A 12,135-nucleotide genomic window follows, 5' to 3' on the forward strand; every position below is an offset into this window, starting at 1 on the left:
GGGAATGATCACATTGAAAGCATAGGCTCAATGAGGGGATTATTTCTAATATTTATTAAAGCTTTTTTATTTGTAAGACCAATTATAGACATGTCTTTGCTAATACCTGAGTTTTTCTTGCAAGGTACTTATTTATATCCTCACACCTAATAATCCCTAACCAACACTCAAGTATTTAGAGCCCCCCCCACCCCCTTTGAAAGTAATTATTGAACAAATAACATTATTCCTTAGGCCCCAGACAACTATAAAATGCTGCAAGTTTTTCCAGACTGAAGTATGGATACACTGCCCTAAGGTCGTTACCTCCACGGATATAGAAACGGATTTACTCTGCAATCGCGAGTAATAACGGGTTTAGGGTCTCTGGAGGATCCAGGGCTCTGGAGGAAGGCGTGTAGGCAGTTCTGAGAGGGCCAGAGAGATTACTTTTGTAAGAAAATCTTTCCTATGTTCATTTTCGCTGCACCAAAGGTGTGGGATACATTTGGCTTTGGGGCAGTGGATGGAGGTCCACAGTAGCGCTAAGGGTTGGGTCTTCCCCTCGGGAGAAAGAGGTCTCAATCCAAGAAGGAACCTCTTAGCACGCCAGGGTCTCGGCCCGCCCCTAACCCGCGCAGCACTGCGAAGGGTCGCGGAGGAGGTGGGAACGCCGAGGTGCCACGACACCGTCCCGCCGGAGGCCCCCGCACGAGGAGTTCGGTGCCCCGCGCCCCGCTCCGACGCCTCCCCTCCCTCCTGCGGCTCCGCCCCCTCCCCTGGCCGCAGCCCGGCGGGCTAACCCTGGAGGGGGCGGCCCCAGCCGGGAGCTGGGCCGGGCGGAGCTGCGGTGCCGCCGCGTCCGGCGGCCGTCCGTCTCCAGCCGCGGAGCCCGTCGGAGGGCTGCCGAGCCCCCTTCCGGACCCCAGGCACCCTCGGGCCTCCCGAGCCCCGCCTCGCTCCCGCAACGGCGCTGGTGAGTCTCGCTCCCCGCACCAAACTTTTCCGCTGCCGAGTTGGAGCACGCTCCGGGTCGTCGCTGGTGTGCTGGGGGGACGGAGGCGAGGCGAAGGACGGAGACAGCCTCTAACTGCCCACGACTCCCCAAAGTGGGCCGCGTCGCCCGTTTCGCGCGCTGGCAGGACCTTGATTCTGGAGTCAGACTCTAGGGACGGAGAGCGAGGACCTTCGCGCCCACCGCGCTGCCCTCCCCGCGGCTCTGCGCTCCGCGGCTCCCAGACCTTCCTGCATCCTTCCAGTGCCCGTGGCTCCCCGGATGCTCATTCCCCCCAGCTCGGGCGTGGCAGAGCCCTCCCCTGGCACTTCGGCCGCCTCCTCGGGTACCCTCGAGGACCCGCGGTCGTGGCGCAGGGCACTCCCTCCCGCTCTACGGCGGTGCCCAGCGGCCGAAGACGTGCGGGGGCCGGGGCGCTGCGGAAGGAGGGGCCGCGCCGGGCTCGTCCGAAGCCGGGCGGGCGGGGCTGGGAAGGGGAGGTGTAGGGGCCGGACGGGGCGGAGCGGGCGGCAGTTGCGGCCAGCGCCGGGTGGGGAGTTGTGCGCCGGTCCCTGGGCCTGAGCTCGGGCCCGGGCTGGGCGCCTGCGATGTCTCAAGATGGCGGAGCTGGGCGAATTAAAGGTACGGCCCTCTCCGCGCCTCGCTCGGAGCCCGGCGGGCGGCCGAGCCCGGGGGGCGGCCCCGGGGGGCGCGCAGGGCGCGGACGGCGGCGGGGACCGGCTGCTGGGGCCGGCGAGGCCGGGGCTGCGGCGGCTCGGGGGCGGGGCTGCGGGCCGCGGAGGGTGGGGCCGGGGGCCGCCGGGGGCCGCGGCGCGGGGCGGGACGCGGGCGGAGGCCGGCCGGCGGCTAGGGGTGGTCTGGGTGGAGCCGCCCGCGGTGCCGCGCAGGCTGGGGGCCGGGGACGCGCGGCGAGGGCGGAGGGCGGCCTGGGGGCGGGGCCAGGCGGGGGGGGGGGCGCGCGCGCCTCCGGGAGGCGGCCGCCGGGGGGCGCCCCGGACCGAGCCTCGCGCCTGGGGCTGAGCGGGACGTCCGGACCTCCCGAGCCCCGGTCCTGGGCAGCCGAGGGCGGGAGGAGGGAAGGCACCGGCCGAGCTGGGGAGAAGTAGACCCTCGGCGGCGTGGGATGGGGAGGAGGGTGGAACAAAGTTTGCCATCGCGTTCCCCAGAGGGGGTCCAGCACGGAGCCTCGGGTGGGGGGACCAGTGGGGCGGGCTGGCGAGCAGGGCCTGCCCCTGCCTGTGAGTCTCGGAGGGCCCCCGACGCGGGTCTCCTAAGGAGAGCACCTGCGCCCACCACCGCGCAGACCCTTCAGGTAACCCCGTCTGCGGCCACCTCGGCGCCGGGACGCCGGTTCCCCTGCTTCCCGGCTGGCTTCCGCCCGAGACCCGGGGCCGCGGGCCGGCAGGTGCTCTCCGGCCGCCCCCCAGCCGGGCTCCAGCCCTCGCGGGAGAGCCCCCACCGCCCGGCCGCCTGTCCGCAGGGGGTGTGGGGGGCGGGCCTCGGTTCTCCCGGGAGGCCAGCAGGCGGCGTCCACAGGTGGTCCGCAGGGCACCTGGGCTGGTGATCCCCGTGAACCCTTCCCCCTTAGGTTTGATTCTGTTTCCCTCCCAGAGAACAGGGATGACGGAGGTGGCTACGTAATGATGCCAAGAAAGGACTTGGGGGACTTATGAGCATTGAACTCTGACCGAAAACCCTGGCCATAAAGCCCCAGAGGCTTGGGGACGATACCTGGGGGGACTGAGGTGGCTGGGGACGGAGGAGCAGGGTGCGCAGTGCTCCAGCCACTGGCCCTTTTCTCCTCTGTGGGCCGCCTGCCCCGAGTCCTGTCTTCTCCCTCATTCTCCTGCCTTCTGTCCTTTTCCCAGGAGGCTGGGATGGGTCTCAAAGTCTGAGAAAGAGCAGAAGAGGACATAAGCAGCTTAAAGGGGAGTCTAGGCTAGAGGCAAGGATGGAGTAGGAGGCCTTAATGGCTAAGGCTGTCTGCCATCCTCTGCCCCCACCGTCCAGTTTCCAGGGGTGTGGAGAGGGTCGCTCTGGCTCTGGGAAGAGGTGGTGGTGGTGAGGCTGAGCTGAGTGTTGCTGAGTGGCCAGGACAGCTGCTTGGCAGTAATCTACTAGTTGTGAAGCACCCTTCCGATTCACCCTGGAGGGAAAGGCACTGCTCGCTCGCGGGGCAGCCGCAGCCCAGTGCTCTTAGCTAACAGGCTTGTGCACGGTGGGATTCCCAAGCTTCTCTCTTCTTCTCACAGCACATGGTGATGAGTTTCCGGGTATCTGAGCTGCAGGTGCTCCTTGGCTTTGCTGGCCGGAACAAGAGTGGACGGAAGCACGAACTCCTAGCCAAGGCCCTACACCTCCTCAAATCCAGCTGTGCCCCCAGTGTCCAGATGAAGATCAAAGAACTTTACCGCCGTCGCTTTCCCCGGAAGACCCTAGGGCCCTCTGATCTCTCTCTGCTCTCTTTGCCCCCTGGCACCTCTCCTGTAGGCTCCCCTGGCCCTCTGACTCCCATTCCCCCAGCCCTTTTGGCTCCTGGCACCCTTCTGGGCCCCAAGCGTGAGGTGGACTTGCATCCCCCTCTACCGCAGCCCGTGCACCCTGATGTCACCATGAAACCATTGCCCTTCTATGAAGTCTACGGGGAACTCATCCGGCCCACCACCCTTGGTATGGCTCTCTGTGATCCCTCAGTCTTCCTGGACTCCAGTGTAGGCTGGACTCCTTCCTTAGATTTCAGTTCTGTGGGATTAGAAATCTGGGATGGAAGCAACTTCTGTGGCTGCCTGTGCATGGACTTGGGAATAACTGCCCCTTTGTGTCCTTAGCATCCACTTCTAGCCAGCGGTTTGAGGAAGCGCACTTTACCTTTGCCCTTACACCTCAGCAAGTGCAGCAGATTCTTACATCCAGGTACCTCTCTCTTAGTCCTCCTCCCTTATCCTTGGACTCTGCCTTCTTTCTTTTTTGTTCTCCTCCTTATTCATCCTCCTATACCTGCTTGTCCTTCATTTGTATATTTCTTCCCTATTCTCTGGACATCAACTTAGTCTCTGTCATTCACCCCTCCATCTGGAGGCTGATATCTTTCTCCCTTTTACAGAGAGGTTCTGCCAGGGGCCAAATGTGATTATACCATACAGGTGCAGCTAAGGTGAGTTAATATTCCCTCTCTACCCTGCTGGGCTCCTAGTAGGGTGGGAGTGAAATAGGGGTTTGATAGATATTCCTAGGAGGTAGCCTTGCTCTGCCACTGTCCACTTGTCTTCTAATTAGTTATACTTGACAGTAGAATGCATTTTGACACATTGTACACAAATGGAGCACAACTTCTCCTTCCTCTAGCCCTGGGACTGTTGGATGCTTAGGGCTGTAGATGATCATGATTGATTTTCTGAGGTTCCCTGCCTCTCTGCCAGATTCAACTCCAGTAACTGCCTCCCACCTTTTATCTTTTGTCATTCTTCACCAGGTTCTGTCTCTGTGAGACCAGCTGCCCCCAGGAGGATTATTTTCCCCCCAACCTCTTTGTCAAGGTCAATGGGAAACTGTGCCCCCTTCCGGTAAATGCCTTTTCCATCTCCTGACAGTAACCCATTCCTGTTTTAGTTCATAAATAACAACTATAAATCTATTATGAGAGAGATATTCCCAGTACAGTGTCTGCCACATAGTAGGCACTCAATTTATTGATAGAGTTGATATAATCTAGAGAGTATTAAAATAGGACTGGACATAGTGGCACACGCCTGTAATCCCAGCAGTTTGGGCAGCTGAGGCAGGAGGATCACAAGTTCAAGGCCAGCCTCAGCAACTTAGTGAAGCTCTAAGCAACTTAGTGAGACCTGTCTCAAAAAAAAGGGCTGAGAATGTAGCTCAGTGGTAAAGGGCCCCTGGGTTCTATCCCCGTATTGCTTGTGCGAGCGCGCGCGCACACACACACACACACACACACACACAAAGGGACAAAGGGTGTGGGGGATGTAGCTCAGTAGAATGGTATAATGCCCTTGGGTTCAGTTCCCAATACTGCCAAAAAGAAAAAAAGATACAGCTAAACAAAAGTTCTATTAGGACTCAGAGAAGTGACATTAGATTTCAATCCAAAGGTTCAGGGAAGACTTCTTTTTTTGTGTGGGGTGGGGGTACTGGAGATTGAACCCAGGGGCACTCAACCACTGAGCCCCATCCCCAGCCTATTTTGTATTTTATTTAGAGGCAGGTCTCACTGGAGTTGCTTAGTGCCTCACTTTTGCTGAGGCTGGTTTTGAACTCGTGATCCTCCGGCCTCAGCCTCTCAAGCTGCTGGGATTACAGGTGTGCACCATGGTGCCTAGCAGGGAAGACTTAAAAGTCAAAGCCCTAGAGCTCTATGTAGAGGAAGTGAGGTATCCCTGTTCTTCCTCCTAAAGGACTTAGTGAGTGGGTTCGAATTTCCTTGGTCAGTAAGTAAGCTCTCCTTTCTCTCCAGGCATGAACCCCCTACACAGCCTTAGGTGATATCCCAGTTTTGTGTGTCACTGAATGGGTCATGAGTGAGCCGACCTCTCCCCCAGGTGGTCAGCAACCTGAGACAAGGTGTCTTTTGTTGTCATAGCAGAGCCCCTTCCCAGAGCCACCTCTCCACTGACCAGCTCCTCCCTTCCTCAGGGTTACCTTCCTCCCACCAAGAATGGGGCTGAACCTAAGAGGCCCAGCCGGCCCATCAACATTACACCACTGGCTCGACTCTCAGCCACTGTTCCCAACACCATTGTGGTTAATTGGTCATCTGAGTTTGGACGGGTGAGCAAAACTAAAACAGGGTGCCCGGAAAGGCCTACAGGAGATGAAGGGAAATCATCTCTGTTCTTCATGGGACAAAAGAGGGTGGTGGTGGTGGTATGAGAAGCCGAAGCTGATTTTCTCCCTCTGACTCCCTCCTCCAAGTAGAATTACTCCTTGTCTGTGTACCTGGTGAGGCAGCTGACTGCAGGGACCCTTCTACAGAAACTGAGAGCAAAGGGCATCCGCAACCCAGACCATTCTCGGGCCCTGAGTGAGTAGCATCCTTTTCCTCTTCCCCCTCTGATTTGGACCTCAGTCTTCATAATACCTTTCTTGTGACAACTCCCTTCTCTTTTCACACAAACTCCAACTCTCTCCTGACTCCCTGCCAGTCTTCATGTGAGAAGCCAGACCGTTCCCAGGATGGATGGGATCTGGGTTCTCTGGACTGGAAAGCAGCTTCAGTCCCTTCTAGGTCATCTCTGATGTAGCCATGTTTGAACCACTTCAGGAATTGGGAGTCTCTCCCTCACACCCAGCCTTTGTAACCCAGATCTCAGACCATCCACGTGACCAGTCCAGTGATCCCCAAAGACTCTCCACCCAGCTGCCTTAGCCAGGGCCATCTGCATCGGCCTCACCAACCCCGGGGCTTCCTTCCGCCTTACTGATCCTATGGCTCTGGCCTCACTCTTGTTTCAGTCAAGGAGAAATTGACGGCTGACCCTGACAGTGAGGTGGCTACTACGAGTCTCCGGGTGTCACTCATGTGCCCGGTGGGTACCAGGGGAGAAGGGAAAGGGGAGGGAGGTCGGGCTAAACCCCTGGACTCTGATGAGTGTTCTTAGGGATGTGAGAGTGAGGTTTTCTGGAATGAAACCAGAGTGAAGACTCTGACTAGAAAGTTCTCTCCTCAGCTAGGGAAGATGCGCCTGACTGTCCCATGTCGTGCCCTCACCTGCGCCCACCTGCAGAGTTTCGATGCTGCCCTTTATCTACAGATGAATGAGAAGAAGCCAACATGGACATGTCCTGTGTGTGACAAGAAGGCTCCCTACGAATCTCTTATTATTGATGGGTAGGGTCATTTTTCTTCCTCTTAGCTAGGCATCCACCAGGACCCTCTTGACATAAATGGCTTAACTTCCCGTCACATGAACTCCAGCTCTCGCTCTGTCCCCTTTAGCTGTACATTCACAAATGTACATACATGCAGACATGCACGTGTGTGAGTGTGACAATATTAAGGAATATGTATGTATGAGGCCTAGTGCTGAGCACTTTGTGTGCCTTATCTCATCGAATCCTCCTAATGACCTTGTGAGGTAGCTGCCATAGAGGAAATTGAGGCCTAGAGAGATCGAGTCTTGCTCAAGTTTATACTGTTAGTAGGGCAGTTATAACTGAACCAAATTGTTATGACATATTGCTTATAACAACTATCTCACCTTCCACTGAGCATAGCAATAAAGTTCATTTGAGGGTCTGGGTGTGCTAATCCAGTTAGATTTTTTTTTTTCCTTACAAGCAAAGAATATTTTATTCCCCTACAATTATACCTAACAAGTGCTCAGATTGTATTTATGTTAAAACCTAACAGCAAAAGCTTGCAAAGTTCTTTTACATATGTACTTACTTTGATTTCAACAGTGACTCAGAGGTCTAGTAGGGTGGATATCCCTATTTTACAGATGAGGAAACTGAGTCACAGGAAGGTGAGTCACAGAACTGAGTACTGTGCAGCCATCTCCCGGCCTCATAAATGCCCATCTTTCCCTTCCTCTAGTTTATTCATGGAGATTCTTAATTCCTGTTCGGATTGTGATGAGATCCAGTTCATGGAAGATGGATCCTGGTGCCCAATGAAACCCAAGAAGGAGGCATCTGAGGTTTGCCCCCCGCCAGGGTATGGGCTGGATGGTGAGTGACCCCCTGTCCCCCAGCTGAGCTAAATCTCAGATGGCCCTTTTTCTAAGACAGTCCTCTTACCACCTACAGGCCTCCAATATAGCCCAGTTCAAGAGGGAAATCCTTCAGAAAATAAGAAGAAGGTTGAAGTTATTGACTTGACAATAGAAAGCTCATCAGATGAGGAGGATCTGCCCCCAACCAAGAAGCACTGTCCTGTCACCTCAGCTGCCATCCCAACACTACCTGGAAGCAAAGGGTAAGAGGATCTTCAGCAAAAGGGACAATGGAAGAGTCGGGAATGCTTTCTGATCAAACCCGGAGGCCAGGAAAGGTGGAGAGGGTAGAGGGGACCTGGGAAGCCGGCCTGGGGGACGGTGTGGTCCACTAGCTGCCCCAGCCCCTGCTTTCCTTACAGAGTCCTCACACCTGGTCACCAGCCCTCCTCGGTGCTACGGAGTCCTGCCATGGGCACCTTGGGCAGTGATTTCCTGTCTGGTCTCCCACTACATGAGTACCCACCTGCCTTCCCCCTGGGGGCTGATATCCAAGGTATGACACTGATGCACAGATGGGACCCTGCTCCTTTGCAAAGTCTCCTGGGTCTCCTCTAAGAAGCCACCATCCACAGAACTTGTCTTTTGGCAGTGAAGGGGTCAGATAGGAAGTTGATTTTGATTTTTCTTTTCCTGCCAGGTTTAGATTTATTTTCTTTTCTTCAGACTGAGAGTCAGGTAAGTGGTTCCTTTCTCCATGAAGATCTGAGATCTCTGAAGCTTCCTTTCTAGGCACTGAGGGTACCCTGATCTCTGCCATTGTCCCTGGGAACTCAGTCTTCTCTGTGAGGGAGGGAGGATAAAGGTAGCTTATTTCCCTCCTCGGCCCCCACTAGTACTTCCTCAGATTCCTACCTGTTTTCCTGGATCCTGTCACTGTTCTTTGAGGATTTTTAGTGTCCTTCCGCCCCTGCCTGCTCGCCTTCACACATCCTGTGCACTTAAAGCACTGGGTGTACCCCGCCGCCGCCCAGGCCCACATTTCAGACACCTCAAGGCCAAGAACCTGGTGTGCTGGAGGGGCTGTCTCCAGGCAGCGCGAAAGGGAGGGGTGTGGGAGAGCAGGCAGAGCCACAGAGGTCCTACGTCTGGAGAAACAAGAGCCCTTGAAACCCACAGGGGCTCACTGGCCCCATGAGACATTTCTGAGCTGAGTTATGGGAGGTGGGTGAGTTGGGATAGACCCTAAACTGTGCCCTTGATTCCTCCAGCACTATGGTCCTTCCGTCATCACCTCGCTAGATGAACAGGATGCCCTGGGCCACTTCTTCCAGTACCGGGGGACCCCTTCCCATTTTCTGGGCCCCCTGGCCCCCACACTGGGGAGCTCTCACCGCAGCTCCACTCCAGCACCCTCTCCTGGCCGTGTCAGCAGCATTGTGGCTCCTGGGGCGCCCTTGAGGGAGGGACATGGAGGACCTCTGCCTTCAGGTCCCTCTTTGACTGGCTGTCGGTCAGATATCATTTCCCTGGACTGAGCTCCTTGGATTATGGAACCTTCACTGTCCTCCAACACTGAGCAAATATGCTGTGTGGACCCCAGCCCCTGGCCACTCTCATCCCTCGGGGGCTTTGGCCAAAGGCCACACAGACCTTCAAGGACACCTACTTTGGCCTCATCTCTGCCTAACAAAGCCAGCAGCAAAAGGTTGATATTTAGCTTCTTTTAAAGGACATTGGGGTCTGTTTGGGGAATGTTCTTTAGATGGTGGCACGTTCCTTGCTGTGTTAACCCAGGCAGTGGGGGGCAAATGAGATGGGGTGGCAGTTGGGGAAGGGTTGGAGCCTCCTGGGGAAGGGGCCTTTTTTTTTGTCTGTGAGATGCCCTCTCTGTCCCCCAAGCCCAACCATTCATACTTTTCATGTCCATTCCGTTCCCTTTGGCCACACAGGCGGCAGGACAGACAGGCAGTTTCAGAGATGGACAAAAAAACCTCTATTTTGTGTTGTGGATTTTTTTGTACATAAACAGAAAACTCCCAAATACTCCAAAGATGACTTTCCTGCCCCTACTTCCCAGTATGACTGAGTAGGAGAGAGGCCTTAAGTCAAGATCCCCAGGGTTTGAGAACAGGGAGGGCCCAGCCGCCTGCCTGGGTCTCTCTCTATTTATATATTTAAGTTCACAGCGTGTCTGAACACTGACCAGCCTGGGGCCTGTGCCTCTCGAGGCCCACCTGTGCCTCTCGAGGCCCATGGCCCTGGGCTTCGCCCTGGCTCATTTTGCACCTTTCCTGGCAGGTGGGAGGACCCTTGCGCCCTCCTTCCCAATCTCTTTTCTCTGGCTCCTCAAGGGCCTGGAACCTATGTTGTAATTTTACTTTTTACTTTCAAAGTTGTAGCAAAGTTCTCACCATAATAAAGGTTGTGAATGTTCTGTGAGTGTCGTGGAGGTGGGCTAGGGAGGGGGTGGGCACTTCACTTTCCATATCCCTGGGTTGGGGGAAGAGGGTCCATGTTCCATTCTTCCTTCGATGGCCCTACATCCATGTAAGCTCCACTTTCACCTGGTGGCGTGTTACGCTGAGGACTTCAAGAGCAGTTATTATTTATCCCTTCCTCTCCTCCATGCCCATAAGAACCCTAGACCATTCCAGCCCCAATGCCGTGGAGCCCTCAAGTCGTTCCTCATCTTTACCTGTGCAGATGTTGCAGCCATAGCCGGAGGGCAAACTTGGTTCCAGTGCTGATCCTCTCCTTGTCCTCCTCTGTGGTTGGGGTTGTCCACAGCAGTGTGGACGTGGGACCAGAGGTTGGGCTCCTCCATCCTCCTTTAGTTCTGCTGCACTGCAGTGTGACAGCTCTTGTCTGAGTTGTCCCTTAGGGCTTGGAAAGGACTACTTTTTTTTTTTTTTTTCGATGTTGATGTACCTTTATTTTGTTCATTTATTTGTTTTTTTAATTTTTTAATTTTTTGGTGGTGCTGGGGATTGAACCCAGGGCCTTGTGCATGCAGGGCAAGCACTCTACCAACTGAGCTATGTCCGCAGCCCCTTGTTCATTTATTTGTATGTGGTGCTGAGAATCGAACCCAGAGCCTCACACAAGCTAGGCAAGTGCTCTGCCACTGAGCCACAACCCCAGCCCCTAGAAAAAACTTTGTTAGGTCATGTTAGGTGGTTGGGTATTAATCTCATTTTACAGAAAGGCAAGAGGTTCAAGGAGGGTGCCCTTAGTTGAGAGTCAAACTTAGGTCCTCATTTCTAGCCAGTTGGAGTAAGAACCCTTGGAGTTTGTATCTCTTAATCATCAGTGAACCAACTCACTCCCTAAATCTTCTCTACACCACAAAATTCCATTCTAAAGAAAAGAAGGGAACTGAATTTCTCAGTGTATATGTGGTGTTATGTTGGAGGCTAAGGAAGAAGCTCTTACTTACAGGATGGAGGATGGGAGGTCCTGAGGGAGATCTCTGGGTGTTTCTGTCCTATCCTCTGTGGCACCCACTGCAGCTGCTGTATCTGGTTCCAGCCACATAAAGGCGCTCACCTCACTTGGGTTTGGTTAGATCCGGACCTGGGTTTAGACATGTTGATTTCCTTAGCCATGGCCTCTCCTTGGCCTGTTCTGAGCACAGCAGACCCGCAGGTGGAATGGAGAGAGACATGGGGCAGGGGCAAGAGAGATGCTACTGGTTGTTCTTGTTTCTCCCTCCTCCCACATCCTTGATCACACTCAGTTGGAACCATGTTGGTTGGGTTCCCTTGAGTCTTAGGTTCCATTTTCTTCCTCCACTGCCAGACCTACCTGCAGCTGCTGCCCTGACCCCTGGGAGATCACAAGTGGATAAAGAATGATGTGATGGTATTTGGGGAAACCCCAGCTCACCTAGGAGGGTAGGCAGACTAAGAAGAAAACAGCCAAAGTGAGAAATTCCTGTATTTGAGACTTCATAAGTATAGTTTTAGGATGAAACAAAATGCTGGCTAGAAACTGAGAAAGTGGATAATGTGGTGCAGGAGGGACATGGGGAGGGTTGTCATGGCTTGAGGACTCCAGTCTACCCGCACTTCACCAGTTCCCCAGTGTCCAAGGCAGGTAGAGGCTATTCTGTGGACTTTGGGGGTCGCTGAGGTCTCAGTTAAATAGGGAAGGGCCTCTTCCAGGGCCCTGTCTCGGCTCCCATAATCCCAACGGGACCCAAGACAACTGGCCCTGGGGCAGCTGCAGTCCAGTGTCCTCCCACAGCTCTCCAAGTCCCCCGTCAGCAGCTGGGAGCTGAGAGGGCAGGTCGGAGGCCAAAACCCGTCTCTAGTCCTTTGGTCTTTTCCTCCCTTAGCCCCGCCCAGGGTGGACCCGGACTTGGGTTTCTTGGCTCAGGGCAGGTGGGTCAGCGGCCTGGTGCCTCCTCATCAAGGTCCCCATGTCCACCTCAGTAAGTGGAACCAGTGGGGCCCGGAAGGGAGTTCG

At 55.1% G+C, this 12,135-nt stretch overlaps 2 protein-coding genes across 5 annotated transcripts; one reads left to right on the forward strand and one right to left on the reverse strand.

Moving 5' to 3' along the window:
- The first annotated feature begins 865 nt into the window (after positions 1 to 865).
- Pias3 (protein inhibitor of activated STAT 3) lies at positions 866 to 10,102 on the forward strand. 4 transcript variants are annotated; one of them, XM_071618494.1, is made up of 15 exons: positions 1,513 to 1,615; positions 3,247 to 3,480; positions 3,586 to 3,664; positions 3,823 to 3,907; positions 4,098 to 4,148; positions 4,467 to 4,557; positions 5,645 to 5,779; positions 5,927 to 6,032; positions 6,464 to 6,537; positions 6,679 to 6,839; positions 7,548 to 7,681; positions 7,760 to 7,928; positions 8,088 to 8,221; positions 8,366 to 8,403; positions 8,937 to 10,102. In XM_071618494.1, the coding sequence occupies exons 1-15, from the start codon at positions 1,592 to 1,594 to the stop codon at positions 9,201 to 9,203; spliced, it is 1,782 nt and encodes a 593-aa protein (XP_071474595.1). In that variant the 5' UTR covers positions 1,513 to 1,591; the 3' UTR covers positions 9,204 to 10,102. The 4 variants fall into 4 exon arrangements, with proteins under 4 accessions (XP_027811963.1, XP_071474595.1, XP_027811962.1 ...); XM_027956162.2 differs by lacking the exon at positions 1,513 to 1,615 and adding an exon at positions 866 to 955 and having other exon boundaries at positions 3,247 to 3,664; XM_027956161.2 differs by having other exon boundaries at positions 3,247 to 3,664.
- A 25-nt stretch (positions 10,103 to 10,127) lies between these two features.
- On the reverse strand, positions 10,128 to 12,090 carry Nudt17 (nudix hydrolase 17). The gene is given in 7 exon segments (XM_071618669.1): positions 10,128 to 10,255; positions 10,364 to 10,469; positions 10,472 to 10,512; positions 11,105 to 11,241; positions 11,473 to 11,553; positions 11,809 to 11,976; positions 12,028 to 12,090. Coding segments are annotated over 7 exon segments (708 nt in total). The 3' UTR covers positions 10,128 to 10,143.
- Positions 12,091 to 12,135: the final 45 nt, after the last annotated feature.

The sequence above is a fragment of the Marmota flaviventris genome, chromosome 10 (assembly GCF_047511675.1).
Source record: "Marmota flaviventris isolate mMarFla1 chromosome 10, mMarFla1.hap1, whole genome shotgun sequence".
Taxonomy (NCBI): domain Eukaryota; kingdom Metazoa; phylum Chordata; class Mammalia; order Rodentia; family Sciuridae; genus Marmota; species Marmota flaviventris.

Excerpts from the sequence above, each read along its gene's own strand:
- Pias3 (XM_027956161.2), top strand. The coding sequence starts at position 1,592 with ATGGCGGAGCTGGGCGAATTAAAG. Across the intron at positions 3,665-3,822 it reads CATCCGGCCCACCACCCTTG|CATCCACTTCTAGCCAGCGG; the intron begins GTATGGCTCTCT and ends TTGTGTCCTTAG. Across the intron at positions 6,840-7,547 it reads GAATCTCTTATTATTGATGG|TTTATTCATGGAGATTCTTA; the intron begins GTAGGGTCATTT and ends CCCTTCCTCTAG.